This window comes from Cnephaeus nilssonii (genome assembly GCF_951640355.1).
Source record: "Cnephaeus nilssonii genome assembly, chromosome: 17".
In the NCBI taxonomy this organism is placed as follows: domain Eukaryota; kingdom Metazoa; phylum Chordata; class Mammalia; order Chiroptera; family Vespertilionidae; genus Cnephaeus; species Cnephaeus nilssonii.
This window is the reverse complement of record NC_137088.1, coordinates 45,640,606-45,655,373: the sequence shown is the minus strand read 5'-3', so window position 1 is coordinate 45,655,373 and position 14,768 is coordinate 45,640,606. Positions and strand designations below refer to the sequence as shown.

Below are 14,768 nucleotides of genomic sequence, written 5' to 3'. Positions count from 1 at the left end.
TTAGAGCAGCAGCCAATAGGAAAATGCAAACCTGTCTCCATAAAGTCACCCTTCGAGTCCCCTTTAAAGAACTCTGAAATGGCTTTCAAGGGGCTGCGCCATGACTGGGAATCTGTCTCATCAGCTAAAATTGAAAGGCTGTTACTTAAGAATCCTCCATACCAGAGGTATATATATCTAAGCTTCCCCCTCCTCCCCACGCACTCTCTCACGCACATGCACGGATACACACAGAGGCTCAGAAACTCTGTACAATCAAATTCTAGCCCCAGGACCTCATTTCCCCAAACTGCTTCCACCATGAGTTTTAAAGGGCATAACCTCCTACTGAACTAACTTCTTCAAGGAGAAAGTTCCTCTTCAAAAAAGGTACCTCTTCAGGGACAAATCCAGATAATTTAAGAAATTTAAGATAACTTAAGTGCTTTGTCCCAAAATGGCCTGCTAATCTTACCAAACCCCAATTCCAGAGTGCCAAAAGGGCGGACCAAACTGTCAACAAAGCCCACCCCCCAAAGAGACCCCCTCTCTCCAAGGGGTTGGGACAGTGACAAAGCCAGGTGGCAAGGGGGCTGAGTATCTGTCATGTCCGGAAATGTGGAGGGTGTTCCCTGTGAGCATGAAGGCATTTCAAACAGAGGTATCACCTCTGAGCCCTCCACCCACCCAAACCCCAGACTGACCCCCGTCACCTCACAAACCCCAGACTGACCCCTGTCACCTCACAAACACCGAAACACAAAATGAAGCAGCTGCACAATTATTACACAGGTGAGAGCCCAACACCACCTGCTCGATCTCTCTACTTTAAAGAACTGAACCTGGGTTGTGGGTTCCATCCCTGGTAGGGGACGTGCAGGAGGCAGCCGATGGATGCGTCTCTCAGCGATGTTTCTCTTTCTTCCCCCCAACCCCTCCCTTTCCCCGTCTCTAAAAATCAATTTTAAAAAATTTAAAAAACTAAGTTCATGACCAAACTCAAAAGCTAAGTGCCTGCTCCAGGTCATGGCCGCCTCCCCCTGGGCAAGCTGAAGGTCAGCAGGAAGGCAGGATGCATACTCACCTCGTGGGCCCAGGACCCTCACTTCCAGGGGAGCCAGGCCAGCCTTGCTGCTGTCCACCGTAAAGGACTGGAGGATGCGGGCTCGGACACCCGAGCCCAACCCGGGGCCGGCAATCTTGACCTTGCTGGGGTCCACGACATCCTTCACAGGAACCCGGAAGGGGCTGCCTGCAAAAGAGGCCCTTGGATTCTGAGCTCCGTCGGAAGTTGTCTGAACTTCGCATGAGAGCAGCCAAGCACCAACAAGGTAACGTTAAGTTCGAGGTGGCAGATATCAAGCATTCTGTGTCACTCCCCTGACCCATACCCCAGGCAGGCATCACCAATCGACCACGGCAGACCTCCTTGCGGATGCACTCATCCCAGGCGATCCAGTGGCCCAAGCAGCCACCACAAACAGACCACCAGAGGAAACCAATATGCCATTGCGGCTAACACAGGATACCTGGTTAAAAATAACCCCACTATGGGTTTGTACCAGGCCAGGGAAAACTGGGCCAATGTTTAACCAACTAAAATTCCCATGAGAGCAAATCAGAAGCCAACAGGTTGCTGAACATTTCACAGCAGCACCTCCCAGGTTACCTTAGCCATGAAGCCTGACACTAAGACACACAGCCAACACTCCACCAAAAGACTCTGCCTGGGAAAATTCTGGGGTCTAGGAGCAACTGGCATTTGGCTCTGGGAAGCAACAGAGAGTAGGAAACTTTGAGGATGGGTCTTTTCCTGTTGTTACACAGATGGCCATTGGCTTCAAGCTCAGGGATCGGCCCCAGGGCCAAACTCTCACCCTCTCCTGCACAGGGAATTTCAAAGCTGAGGGTCCTCTAGACTTTCCCTGGCGGCTCCAACCAGGCAGGCAGCTCCTCTCCACTGCTGCCTGCCTGCCTGGTTGGAGCCGCCAGGTCATGCCTGGCGACACTCTCTGAGCTACTGTCCTATCCCATGAACTGCAGAGCTGGTAAAACTCCAAAAGGCGCCCATGGCTCTGTATACTGTCACTGAGCCCTGCTCTTTCTTCATAGCAGTTAAACCGTGAATTTTAGTGCCATAAACAATAGACAAGAAACTTCCAGAGGCCAGGAGCTTTGACTATCTGGTCCACGGCTGAATTCCCCTTGATAAGTGATTACAGGAATTTAAATTCTATATTGCAACAGCTACAAGGTCAAGTTTGAGGAGAAATATTGCCTTAAATAAATTAATGCTTAAATGAACATCTGAGAATTACTTTGAGCAGAACATCAATGCTTTCTGATCAACGTGAGAGAAAGAAAAAGTGATTGTGAGTGTGTGTGCAGTTGTACACGACAAGGGGGAAGAGCAGACAGAGTCAGGAATGTGTGTGTGGTCCAAGGACACTCCAGCTTCCAGGGAGCCAATCCAGAAACCTGAAAATAGGACCCTCAGCCTGCCCCTTCCCCTCAGTCTCACCCTGGGCTCATGGCCTGCAGGGCAAGAACAACACTGATCCACCCAAGGCTCCTCCTGCTCTGGGGCTCTCGGGGTGGGACTCTGCCCTCTTTCTCACCACTCTTGAGACAAGGCGTAAGCTGACACAGGAGCCGCCCTCGAGTCCTTGAACTTACATCCACACCACACCACACCCTCACCTACACATCCCAATGTGTGTTGGGTGGCAAATGTTTCATCAAATAAAGAGAACTAGAACCTATGAAAACTCTTCCTGCCGGAACATGAAAGTTGGAGGGCCCTTACTTACTTAAGTCATATATTTACTTACCGTTTGAATCGTTTATAGCAGTGGTTCTCAACTAGGGGTCATTCTGTTTCTCACTGGACATATAACAATATCTGGAGACATTTTTGGTTGCCCAAAAAATGGGCCACTAAATACCCTACGATGGACAGAATAGCCCCCACAACAAAGAATTATCCCGCCCAAAATATCAACAGTTCTGAGGATGACAAACCCTGTTTTTCAGTAAATGTATATAGTGTGTCATTCCATAGAAAAGAAATTAAAGAATTTGAGTTGTGTGTCTTTATCAGCTACCAGGACTGTCAGTTGAAAAATAGAAAACAAGATGCGTGTACTGGTATAAGAGGAATAAGAACCAACCACAAAATAAGGTGGAGATTTTCAACTTTGTAAATAAACAGCTTTCCTTCAAATTTAGAACGAGGTTCTCCAACACATGAAGGCGACTGTCAGTCAAAACTCCAAGCCAACACTTTTTCATCACGGTACTGGTCCTACTGGGAGTGGGGATATTCTTGGAGATGCAGCCCTAGGGAGAACTCTCCCTTTGCAGTGACTGCAAATGTCAGCTGTTTTTCTTATTCAGGGAGATACGCAAAATCAAACCAGCTTTCATGCAAAATCAACTACTCTTTGGGTTCCTTTCTGAGGGAGAACTTACCAGGGATGTGATCTCCTCCATACGTGATATTGACATCGTAATCCCCTGGAGCAAAGGGGACATACTCGGCGCTGCAGCTGCCATCTTTGTTGTCTCTGCAGTTTATCTTTGACTCTGATGGTCCCTCGACAGTTATGCCAAGCCCACCAATTCCTGCCCCTCTGGAAAATGTGGAAAAGGAAGCAAAGTAGCACTGGTGGTTCATGCCAGTCCGCTTATTGACAAAATTCATTTAAATTCCCTCCATAAATTTCCCATTTGGCCAACTCAACTCAGCTACTATGACACTTCTCACACAGGAAATTTCTCAACGATGTAATATAAGCAAAGACCGCTTTGAACCCTCCTTTCCAATGCTTATCCTTCATTTATTTTTCTTATCTAATTGCATTGGCTACAACTGCACATACAATTCAGGTATGTGCCTGTGACTGATTCCAACAGGAACTCTTCTAATATTTCACCTAGATATGAGATTGGCTATATATTTCAGCACTGTCAAGTTAAAGAGTTTCCATCTAGTCCTGGATTGCTTGGTAGTTTTATGACTGTTATTATCAGTGCTTTCTGGTACCTTTTTGGTATACTTGGTCTTTCTCTGTAACATAAGTCTCTACAGAACAAAATGCCTCCTGTATCATGAAAAAAAAGGAAAAAAAAACGCCTCTCAAAAGTTGGGAGACTTTACACATATGCAGGCAACACCCATAAAACTTCTTTAAAAGAGCTAAGCTACTTAGGGTTACTCCTTTTATGGAGTCAGCACACAAACCCCAGGCCCTGCTTACCTGGTAACCACAGTGAAGACATTGGGTTTGTTGGTAAAGGCCTCTTTCAGCCCAGGACCTTGGGCTTGAACCCGAGATGGCTGGCAGCCTTCGGTTACAGCCACTTTGAAGGGACTGTTTGGGATGGGCACATCATCGTATGTCACCTCCACTACATGGAGGCCTGTTCAAAACAACAAACAAAAACATATCGTACAGGAGTTGCCCAGTTGTGGGAAATTACACTCTATTCCAGGGTTTTATTTCACATTCATTCATGCTTTACCATGTTGTTTGAAACAGTAATACTGGTATAATCTGATTTTTAAAAAATACAAATTGTCAATTTATGCTTTCGGTTCACTTGGCATTCACATACCCCCCTTCCCCCGCCCCCAAACACACACAGTCTCTCCTGCAAACAAATGTCACTAAGTCTACACTGAAGTCAGTCATTTTAAACATACTACCCTGTTTTGGGAAAACTCCATCCAGTCATTAACCAAAAGACAAAGAAAAATCCATAAAACAGAATATACATGCATCTATAAAAAAGAGATTAAAATATCTATACCAGAATATTTACAGGGATCATATACCCAGGTAATGAGAATATATGGTACTTTGGTGTTTTTCTTTATGCTTTTATCATTTATCAAAGTGTTTTATAATTCTTAATATTCAGGAAAGAAATCAATGTGCTAAAAAAATTACACAAGTGATCAACATCCATGATACCACCCCATCCCTGCTCAGATGACGCTCAGGCTGGACCCAGCCCAACCGTCACAGAACAGGGCCAGCAGGCCAGGCCCTGAGTGGGCGGCTCCATTGGGGAGGTGGGTCTCCGTGGTCCCCGTCACTTTGCAAGGGCCTCTGCTGAGAGGATGCTCTGAGCACACGGGGCAGACATCAGCATCAGCCACCAGGAGGAAAGGGCCAAGCACAGTTCTGAACAAGGGTCACGTCCAGGGAAAAGCCTATTCACCTTTCTCGAAGGGCGTGTACTCCACCTGGTAGGTGCCATCGGCGTTGTCCGTGACGAAGCACTCGGTGGAGGCCCCCGAGGGGTTGGCGATGTGGGCCTTGATGTGGTTGCCTCCCACCTTCGTCAGGGGCCGAGAGTCGACAGTGAAGTCGGTGGTGGCTTCACGAAACACATCTGCAGAGCAATCGCACAGGTCAGACGGTCACCAACACCTCAGACCCAGGAGCAGCCCACGGTCAAGGTTCTTAGCCCTTAAGGCACAATTAAGTGACAGCAGACAAGTGTCCGACGCTCGGAGTCAGGAAGCTAATGTGCACCCCACCACACACCCCAGAAAGGAGCCCTCAGTTGTCACTCGGGCAGCCTCAGCCGAGTGACAACACAACCACCGTACACAGTTCAGGGCAAAGGCTGGCGGGGGCGAGGGGGCGGCAGTGCGCAGCCTCCCTCTTGCTGTTGCTGGAACCCACCTTTGCCTTCTATTCCTGGCCCAAAGGCTTTGACCCTGCTGGTGTCCACGGCAGGCTCCACCTTGACGCGGGCGGGGAAGTGGGGCACGAGCTCCCCGCCGTACTTCATGGTCAGGGTGTACATGCCGGCGGTCAGGGGCACGTAGGTCACTGCGTAGGTGCCGTCCTTGTTGTTCTCGATGCGGACCTCAGCCTTCGCTCCCGAGTCCGAGACGGCCTCCAGGCCCAGCGCCCCGGGCCCGGCCTCCGAACAGTCCACGCTGAGCAGCCCAGCTTCGCCCACCTTCCCGCGCTCCAGACCTGGCCCCGACGCCGTGACTTTGGAGGGATCGAACGGCATCTCGATGTCGGCTTTGAAGGGAGAACCGGGGATGTGGACTTCCTCAAAGAGGATGTTGACGAAGTACTCCCCGGGCTTGGTGGGAAGGTAGGAGACGGAGCAGGTGCCGTCGCCGTTGTCGGAGCACTCGATTTTAGCCTCGCACGGCCCTTCCACGGTGAGGCCCAAACCTCCGGTCCCAGCTCCTTTGGTGTCGATGGTGAACTGGGCGGGCTTGCCCACAAGACCGCCCTGCAGGCCAGGCCCATGGGCCTTCACCTACGGGAGGAAGGAATAAAAAGTCAAACTCCGCCTGACACTCATATTGCTGCCCAGGCAGTGCTTGCTTTCTCCACCCACGCCCTTAAGCAGCACTGAACTGCACCTCAATGGAGTGGCCTTTTCCCTGGGGCCCAGGCTGTGACACACTCGCTCACACCACTGAGTCAGAGCTGCAGAAGGCCACGGGAGACGTGGTTATGGACGAATCAACGCTGAGGCCCAGCAGAGAGGTGAAGGCCTCTAAAGCCAGAGCACACGCCCTCTCTCCTGCCATGCCCCCTTCCGGGCCTCCCCAGCTTCCGGACCTCCCCACCTTCTGGGCCTCCCCACCTTCCGGACCTCCCCACCTTCCCGACCTCCCCACCTTCCGGGCCTCCCCAGCTTCCGGACCTCCCCACCTTCCCGACCTCCCCACCTTCCGGGCCTCCCCACCTTCCGGACCTCCCCACCTTCCCGACCTCCCCACCTTCCGGGCCTCCCCAGCTTCCGGACCTCCCCACCTTCCCGACCTCCCCAGCTTCCGGGCCTCCCCAGCTTCCGGACCTCCCCACCTTCCGGGCCTCCCCACCTTCCCGACCTCCCCACCTTCCCGACCTCCCCACCTTCCGGGCCTCCCCAGCTTCTGGGCCTCCCCACCTTCCCGACCTCCCCACCTTCCGGGCCTCCCCACCTTCCGGACCTCCCCACCTTCCGGGCCTCCCCAGCTTCCGGACCTCGGAGGCAGAGCTGGAGGCCTAGCATCCAGGCCCACAGACACACACACAACAGCTCGCATGACCTCACTGTTGCTTTGGCTGCTACACCTCCCTCAACCAATTCTGCATCGTGAAAAAATAACTGTGATGGTGGCTACACGTCATTACACATTCGTCCAAACCCACAGACTGTTCAACACCAAGAGGGAACCCCCATGTACACCATGGATTTGGGTGACGATGATGTCAATGTAGGCTCATCAGTTATAACAGATGGACCGCTCGCTGGGAGGCGGTGATAACGGGGAGGCCATGCATGTGTGGGGCAGGGAAATCTCGTGCCTTTCTCTCAATCTTACTGTGAACCTGAAACTGCTCTAAACAGTAAAGTCTAATAAAAATGTAAAAACAAAACTATTAAACTATTTTAAAAAGGGAGAGGGGAGAGTGAAACTTTCATCTCCGACTCGACAAACCAGACAGTCTTATAGGATTCATGCCATTCAGATCACTGGGAATACTCTAACTCCCTTAATTCGTGACTACTAGGAAGAAGTGACAATGAGAATAGCCTATTTTATATTAACTAGAGGCCCAGTGCACAAAATTTGTGCATGGGGGGAGGGGAGGTGTAAAGTGGGGTGGAGAGTCCCTCAGCCCGGCCTGCACCCTCTCGTAATTCGGGACTCCTCAGGGGATGTCTGACTGCCAGTTTAGGGTTAAAACCGGCAGTCAGACACCCCTCTCGCATTCCAGGACCGCTGGCTCCTAACTGCTGGCCTGCCTGCCTGCCTGATCACCCCTAACTGCTCGCCTGCCTGCCTGATCACCCCTAACCACCTCTGCCTTGGCCCCTGCCGCCGTGGCTTTGTCCGGAAGGACGTACAGAAGGTCATTCGGCTGTCTGGTCTAATTAGCATATTAGGCTTTTATTATTATAGATTATTACAGCATCTGTGGAAGAGTTCACTGTGTGCTGGGTGCCGGGTGGAGGCCTCCACATTCACGTCTCCCCTACCTGACAGGCTCCCTTTGAAGCCAGTACCAGTATTACACTGACAAGTGAAGGAACAGCCCAGCCAGTGTGGCTCAGTGGTTGAGTGTCGGCCTAGGAACCAAGAGGTCCCTGGTTTGATTTTTGGTCAGGGCACATGCCCACGTTGCAGGCTCGATCCCCAGTGGGGGGCATGCAGGAGGCAGCTGATCGAGGATGTTTCTCTCATCATTGATGTTTCTATCCCTCTCCCTTCCTCTCTCTCTCAAATCAATAAACACATTCTAAAAACAAAGAACAAATGAAGGAACTGAACTCGGGGAAGGGGAGCCCCTCACAGCCAGACAGTGAGAGGAGGCGCGGGGAGGGGCCCAGCTGCTCCCAGGACCCTCACAGGACCCCTGCTGACCTGTGGGAGAAGGAATGACTGTCAGCCATGGAGAACTGACTATCACCCCAACAGGGTTTTGTCAAGGTGTTTGCCAGGATCGGAGGAGGACTAGGTCTGGTGCATTAGACAGCAGGCGACAAGGTCTCCAACAAGAACAAAAGCTGACCTTGGTGGGATCGGGCGGCAGTGAGGCCTCCACCGTGTAGGGGCTCCCCAGCACAGGGTGTCCGTCGTAGGTCACGTCTACGGCGTAGAGCCCCTCCTCCCGTGGGATGAACTTGGCCGTGCTGCTCTCGCGGCCCGCCACCGGCGCCACCAGGCAGGGCACCACCTTCCTCGAGGGGCTCAGGATCGTCACGTCCAGCTTCCCTTGGCCTCCCGCCCCTCTGGTGTCAATGGCGAACTCCTGATCCTTCCCAACTTCCACTCCTGGAAAAGGTAAGCCAATTAATTATCCATGAACGATTATTAATATTAACAGTGACAGCTATCATTTACCGAATGCATTCTGTACACCAGGCCTTGGTACAGCACATCATCTCCTTCACCTTCCACCACTACCCTGGAGGACTGGCTAGTAACCAAGGGCTTTAACAGATGGGGAAACTGAGACCCAGGAAGGTGGGAGTACCTGGTCGGGGACCTGTACCCAGCAGATCACAAAGCCAGAGCTCAAACCTAAATTTACTTTACTCCACAATCTACTTTGCTGGCCAGTAAGTTATAATCGGTCACTGTCTTCTCTCCTTTACTTACTTTTGGTGTTAACTTTGCATCAAAACATTTCCATAACCAGTGTTTTATTTACTAATTCTTGGCAGCAAATTTAATCCTACAGCCAAGAAGGCAAAAGTCACGGAGCTGGTATTTGAAAGGTCTTTGCACAGCAGGCCGCCTTTGACAAAAACAGGGAAAGGACTTTGAACCAAAACAAAAACCCTGGGAACTTGAACATAGTGTGCCCCCGCCCCCACCCCCCAGGAAATCCTGACTCCCGGGCAGCACGGGGCCTGCCTCGACGAGCACTGTGCAACCACAGCAAGGAGGCCTCGGAGCCCCAGTCCCAAAGGACTTTCCTAACTGGCATTGAGGTTTATCGGGTCTGGAGTGGAAACCCTTGGTGTCTTGGAGAAAGGAGCGACGAGAGGACACGTGAAAGGTTAGACGGTGGCCATTCCTATACGCAGAGCTGGCTGCCCCCAGGGACAGAGCGGGCATCAAGCTTGATTCAGGGCCCTGGAGTAAGGGCTGGCCTCATTCACAACACGAGCATTTGGGTGACAAGCCAAGGAAGGCGCTCACAGGTGGCCCCACTGAGACCCGACAGGACCCTCACGGGTGGAACAAGAGGCCTCTCTTTCCTAGGGTTCGCACGGAGCCTCCCATGCACCGCGGGGCAGCCAGGCTGCGACACCTGGTGTGAATGCACACCAAGAAGCGCCGCTGATGGGAAGGCAGGCTGAAGACACTGGGGAGAGCAACGTAACTTTTTTTTTAATGTTTTTTTTCTTTGTTGATTAAGGTATTACATATGTATCTTTTTTTTTGTGTGCTTCAATATAACTTTATTTTTTTTTAATTTTTTATTGAGGTATTATATGTGTACATATCTTACTATTACCCCCCCCACCCCACACCCACACTTGCCCTCACCCCCCAGAGTTTTGCGTCCATTGTTTATGCTTATATGCATGCATACAAGTCCTTCGTTTGATTTCTTATCTCCCCCCCCCTACATATGTATCTTTATACCCCCATTCTCCCCCCACCCCACTCCTGTTCATGCCCTCACCCCCCTGGTGTCTGGGTCCATTGGTTATGCTTATATGCGTGCATATAAGTCCTTTGGTTGATCTCTCCCCCTCCCCCCACCCTCCTCTATACCTTCCCTCTGAGGTTTGAGCATCGGATCGATGCGTCTCTGTCTCTGGATCTGTTTTTGTTCATCAGTTTATGTTGTTCATTATAATCCACAAATGAGTGAGATCATGTGGTATTTATCTTCCTCTGACTGACTTATTTCGCTTAGCATAATCGAGAGCAACATAACGTTAATGCAAAATAAACACGGCCACTGTTTCCTGCTGGCAGATATCCACGCACAGATGCAGAGAGAGGGTCTGGGAGGATAGAAAAGGAACCGATAACTTTGGTTTACCCTAGGGAGGGAAGAGGGGATGGCTAAAGTGGAATTTACTAGTAACTGTGATTTTTTTTTAGATGAAAAAACAGTATATGTATTTCTTGGTAAAAAAAATAATAATAATTTTATAATCACATGCTAAACTTCTGAAGCTGAGTGGTAAGTACATCAGTGTTCATATTATACTATTCTCTTTTCTATGTTTGAAATTTTCACGAGTAAACTTTTTTCTTAATTTAAACGAAATGAAATGAGCTTGTAGTAATAGATACCGAATAAGCTAAGGGAATAGTGGGATGAGGGCGGGTAGTTGGGATGGTCTGCGTGGTAGTTGTGGCTTCTGAGTGCCAGGGAGCTGGCTCTTGTGCTTGACGCCCGACCCTCACGTGGATGCCGTGGCCAAGGAGAGCTGGCACCGCAGATGCTCGCCAGAAAGCAATGTGCCCGACTGCTTTGTAATGAAAACATTCCAGCGTGGTGCCAGCAGTTGCTGAGGGCTGGTACTTAGTGACTGTGCCAGGGACTGAATTATTAGCTCATTTAATTTTCTCAATATTCCCTTGAGTGTTCCTGAGCACCTCCACACATACCCTGCGCACCTCCCCGCGCCCCCCCCCCCCCCGCCCCCTGGCACAGTAGCTCCCTCTGTCACCCTACTTGCACAAATAAGAAATGGGGCCGAAACCGGTTTGGCTCAGTGGATAGAGCGTCGGCCTGCGGACTGGAAGGTCCCAGGTTCGATTCCGGTCAAGGGCATGTACCTTGGTTGCGGGCACATCCCCAGTAGGGGGTGTGCAGGAGGCAGCTGGTCGATGTTTCTCTCTCATTGACGTTTCTAGCTTTCTATCCCTCTCCCTTCCTCCCTGTAAAAATCAATAAAATATATTAAAAAAAAAAAAAAAAAAGAAATGGGGCTCGGTGACCTCAAGCTGCAAGTAGGTTCCCAATGCACGGCCCTAATTCCAAGACAAGTCTGTCCCACTACACCGTCTCTTCAGGCAGAAATCCCTCCTTCTCTGTGGGCTGTCTTTTGAAGGGAATGTAGCTGGCAGCCCCGGGTGCTGGTCCTCCATGACCCGCCCCTCCATTCACACACTTACTGTTTTCCAGTCCATTAATCTTGATCTTGCTCAGGTCCAGAGGGGCGGCCACGCCCACAGAGAAAGGGCTTTTGGGGATGGGGTCGCCGCCATAGGTAACCAGAACCTGCATGCTGCCCTGGAACGAGAGAAACCGAGTACACCGTTGGGTCCGAACATACTAACTTGGTGTTTAAACCTGCCCCCTGGACCTTCCATCCCCCCAGAGGCACGGGGTTGGATGCCAGTGGGTACAGAAAGCATCTTGGACATATTTCTCTAAGATCTTGGCCCCACAGTAAGAACATCAGAGAAGTCAGATAAAATTATGAGCAACCAATAACAGGGAAAACTTCATGAGCATACTGTGCTCTGTGACTTTTGTCATTTCCTAGATTCAATCTCAAACACCGCCCTAAGGGGTAGCTCCCTCTGTCACCCTACTTTTTCCAGGAAAGGAAACTTGGGCTCAGAGAGGTAGTCACTTCCCCCAAGTCACCCTCCTGGGAAGTGTGAGCTGGGCCTCACACCCACGGCACCCAAACCCCTATCCCAGCAGCTCTGCCACTCACCTCCCCACCCACCCTCACCCACCCCCGTTTCTGGGGAAAGCAGGGGGCCTTAGCTTCCTCTCCCCACCGCCCCACCCTCCACACCAAGGCTCAGGAAAGCCCACTGCTGTCTCAGTCGATGAAGATCCCCATCACCTCAAAGAGGCAAGGAAGTGGGGGAGAGGAGCCCCGCCCCGGAGTGCAGAGCTCGCTGGAATTCAGCCCCAGCTGAAAGCTGTTGCTGAGCAAGTGTTAAAAGGGTGTGGCTTCTGGCCTGCATATATTTTCTCACATTCCCTTTATAATAACAAAGTGGGGGAAAGCCAAGAAAAAAATCGGTTGTATCAACGAAGAAGGGAGGATTGATTGTCCAGGATTTATTTGCTCTGCACACAAAACCAACCGGCCCCCGCCTCCAGGGTGTATAAAATTTCATGGTAAAATGTTCACAGGTCAGATTCAACAGAGCAGGGACTGGATTACTTCGGCCACCACAGCAGACCCAACACACCAGCCCATTCCCCACACGCCAGCTCATCCCGGGCTTTGATGTGCCCCAACGCCCCTACCTCCAGGAGGGCCAGGCCTCGCAGCCAACCCGGGGTTCTGGAAACCTTCTCCACCACCCACTGCATGCATGCAGCCGCCTCTCTGGAGGCAAAGGAGAGAGGGGAAACCCTCCTCCAGCGAAGACTCCGGATCCCATAAGAGAAGGATGTTCTCGTTACCCGTCATTAAAAAACTCCGATAGCGCCCTAGCCAGTTTGGCTCAGCAGATAGAGCATCAGCCTGCGAACTGAAAGGTACCCAGTTCGATTCTGGTCAAGGGCACATGCCCGGGTTGTGGGCTCGATCCCCAGTGGGGGACTTGCAGGAGGCAGCCGATCCATGATTCTCTCTCATCATGGATGTTTCTATCTCTCTCTCCCTCTCCCTTCCTCTCTGAAATCAATAAAAATATATTAAAAAACCCAACAAACAAAAAAACTCGGATAGGAAGTTAACTCCCCCTTAAGTAATCTAACGGGGGAAGAAAGCTTAGTTACACCTGCGATGGTCTGCAGCCTCTGAAGGTTTGCTCGGGCCCCAGCCTGTGCTCTGAAGTGAAGGACACCTGAGCCGTGACCACTGGTGCATTTCACAAAGACTTCCTTCTCGGAATGCGGGACAGTTTTACTCACCCCTACATGCTTCTGAGACCTTAATCTTATTCTGCAAAACACACACACACACCCAAGACCGTGACCCGAGAGCTCCGAAGTACACAGGACGGGAGCCACCTCTGTGACCCACAGCCACCAGCAGTCACAATCCTTCCGGGGAAGGACCGTTACCAGTGCATCGCGTAACTTCCCTTCCATGAAACCAAGCCTTGGTCTGACCTCTGGGAGGTCCTCAAGCCCCAGCCTCAGTCCCCTCCTCCGAGGCAAAAAGACCTCTGACCACTATCTTCCGACAAAACTAACAGGATCAGCCGGGTCATCCCTGGCCCCCAGCAGGCAGGTGAGCGCGCCAAGCTGTGGCCCGGGGACCCCGCAGGGACAGCAGTAGCCTGCGGGTACGCGGGGGCAGAGCGCCAGCCATCAGGTGAGGCCGTGCTCCTCACACCACGGCCTGCATTCCGAGGGCAGAGCGCTCACGCATCCGTCTCTCCACACACACCAGACAGCTGCACTGCTGGAAAGTTCCAGCCTGTTGTTCCCTAAAACCACCTAAGGGTGCCTGTGGGTGTCGGCCGCCTCTCCGAGGGCCCAGGTTTCCGGGCTGGCTCAGGCCTCTTAACTATATCCAAGAGCAGAGCTCAAAAGGTACACTTATTTAACCCAACCTTGAGCTGTTAGGTGCTCTGCAGAACACAGAGTTCAAAGGAGAAAGGGGAGTGTTGGCCCCACTCTCTAGTGGATTACAACGTTCTTAACTGTCTCTGAGCTGAGGCTTCACCCACTGGGCTGTACCCCACGGAGCGCCCACAGCACCAGGCCTGTGCTCGGGGCTGCGGAGGACAGAGGGAATTTATTTATATATTATCCTATCCTTGGGGAACTCACAATCCAAGAGGAGATTGACGGTAATCTGTTTTCTATGCCCTAGAGACATATGCAGAATTGCAAGCTGCCCAAATGGCGAAACAGAAAACCTCACTCTAAACCGTGAAGGACCCGAGAGGCACCATGGAGCTTTTCCCACCAGAGGTAGTGACTGAACCAGGGCATCACCAGGCTCCTAGGACTCAGGATGGGCAGCATTTGGACAAACAGCCCCACGGAGCCACTGAGCGTGCAGATATCCTTCCAACCTGCTGCCATCAGAGAACTGGATGGCCCTGACCTTGGTGACTGGAGTAAGGACCTTCCCACTCGAGCCTCATAGCCAATGCAACGGAACAGGATATGGGCTCCGACCTCCACCTCGACCTCAAGAGGCAGCGGGGTCATCCAGGGCAATGGTTCTAAACTCCTTCCTGGGATGCAGGTCAAAACCTAAGCCTGTCCTGTTTCTGCAGCTGACTTTTTAGCAGCGCAGTGGAAACACACAACGCTACGTAGGTCCAGGGTAAAGCAAGTGTCTAAAACGCTGTTAGAAGAGTCTATGACCTTGTGATCTGACTAGTGTGCGTGTCCATGCGTTCTGGTGCCTTC

General features: G+C 51.5%; 1 protein-coding gene across 4 annotated transcripts in view; it reads right to left on the bottom strand.

The window, feature by feature from the left end:
- FLNB (filamin B) overlaps nucleotides 1-14,768 on the bottom strand; it is a 134,229-nt gene that overhangs the window by 35,168 nt on the left and 84,293 nt on the right. For 3 of the 4 annotated variants that reach the window (XM_079795233.1, XM_079795234.1, XM_079795235.1), the window contains exons 19-25: nucleotides 11,600-11,717; nucleotides 8,523-8,785; nucleotides 5,676-6,273; nucleotides 5,206-5,379; nucleotides 4,239-4,401; nucleotides 3,451-3,611; nucleotides 1,064-1,231 (exon numbers count right to left, since the gene is read on the bottom strand). In XM_079795233.1, the coding sequence (XP_079651359.1) occupies nucleotides 1,064-1,231; nucleotides 3,451-3,611; nucleotides 4,239-4,401; nucleotides 5,206-5,379; nucleotides 5,676-6,273; nucleotides 8,523-8,785; nucleotides 11,600-11,717 (1,645 nt within the window). Of the gene's footprint in view, nucleotides 1-31; nucleotides 125-1,063; nucleotides 1,232-3,450; nucleotides 3,612-4,238; nucleotides 4,402-5,205; nucleotides 5,380-5,675; nucleotides 6,274-8,522; nucleotides 8,786-11,599; nucleotides 11,718-14,768 lie in introns of all 4 variants that reach the window. The other variant, XM_079795236.1, reaches the window with a different exon arrangement.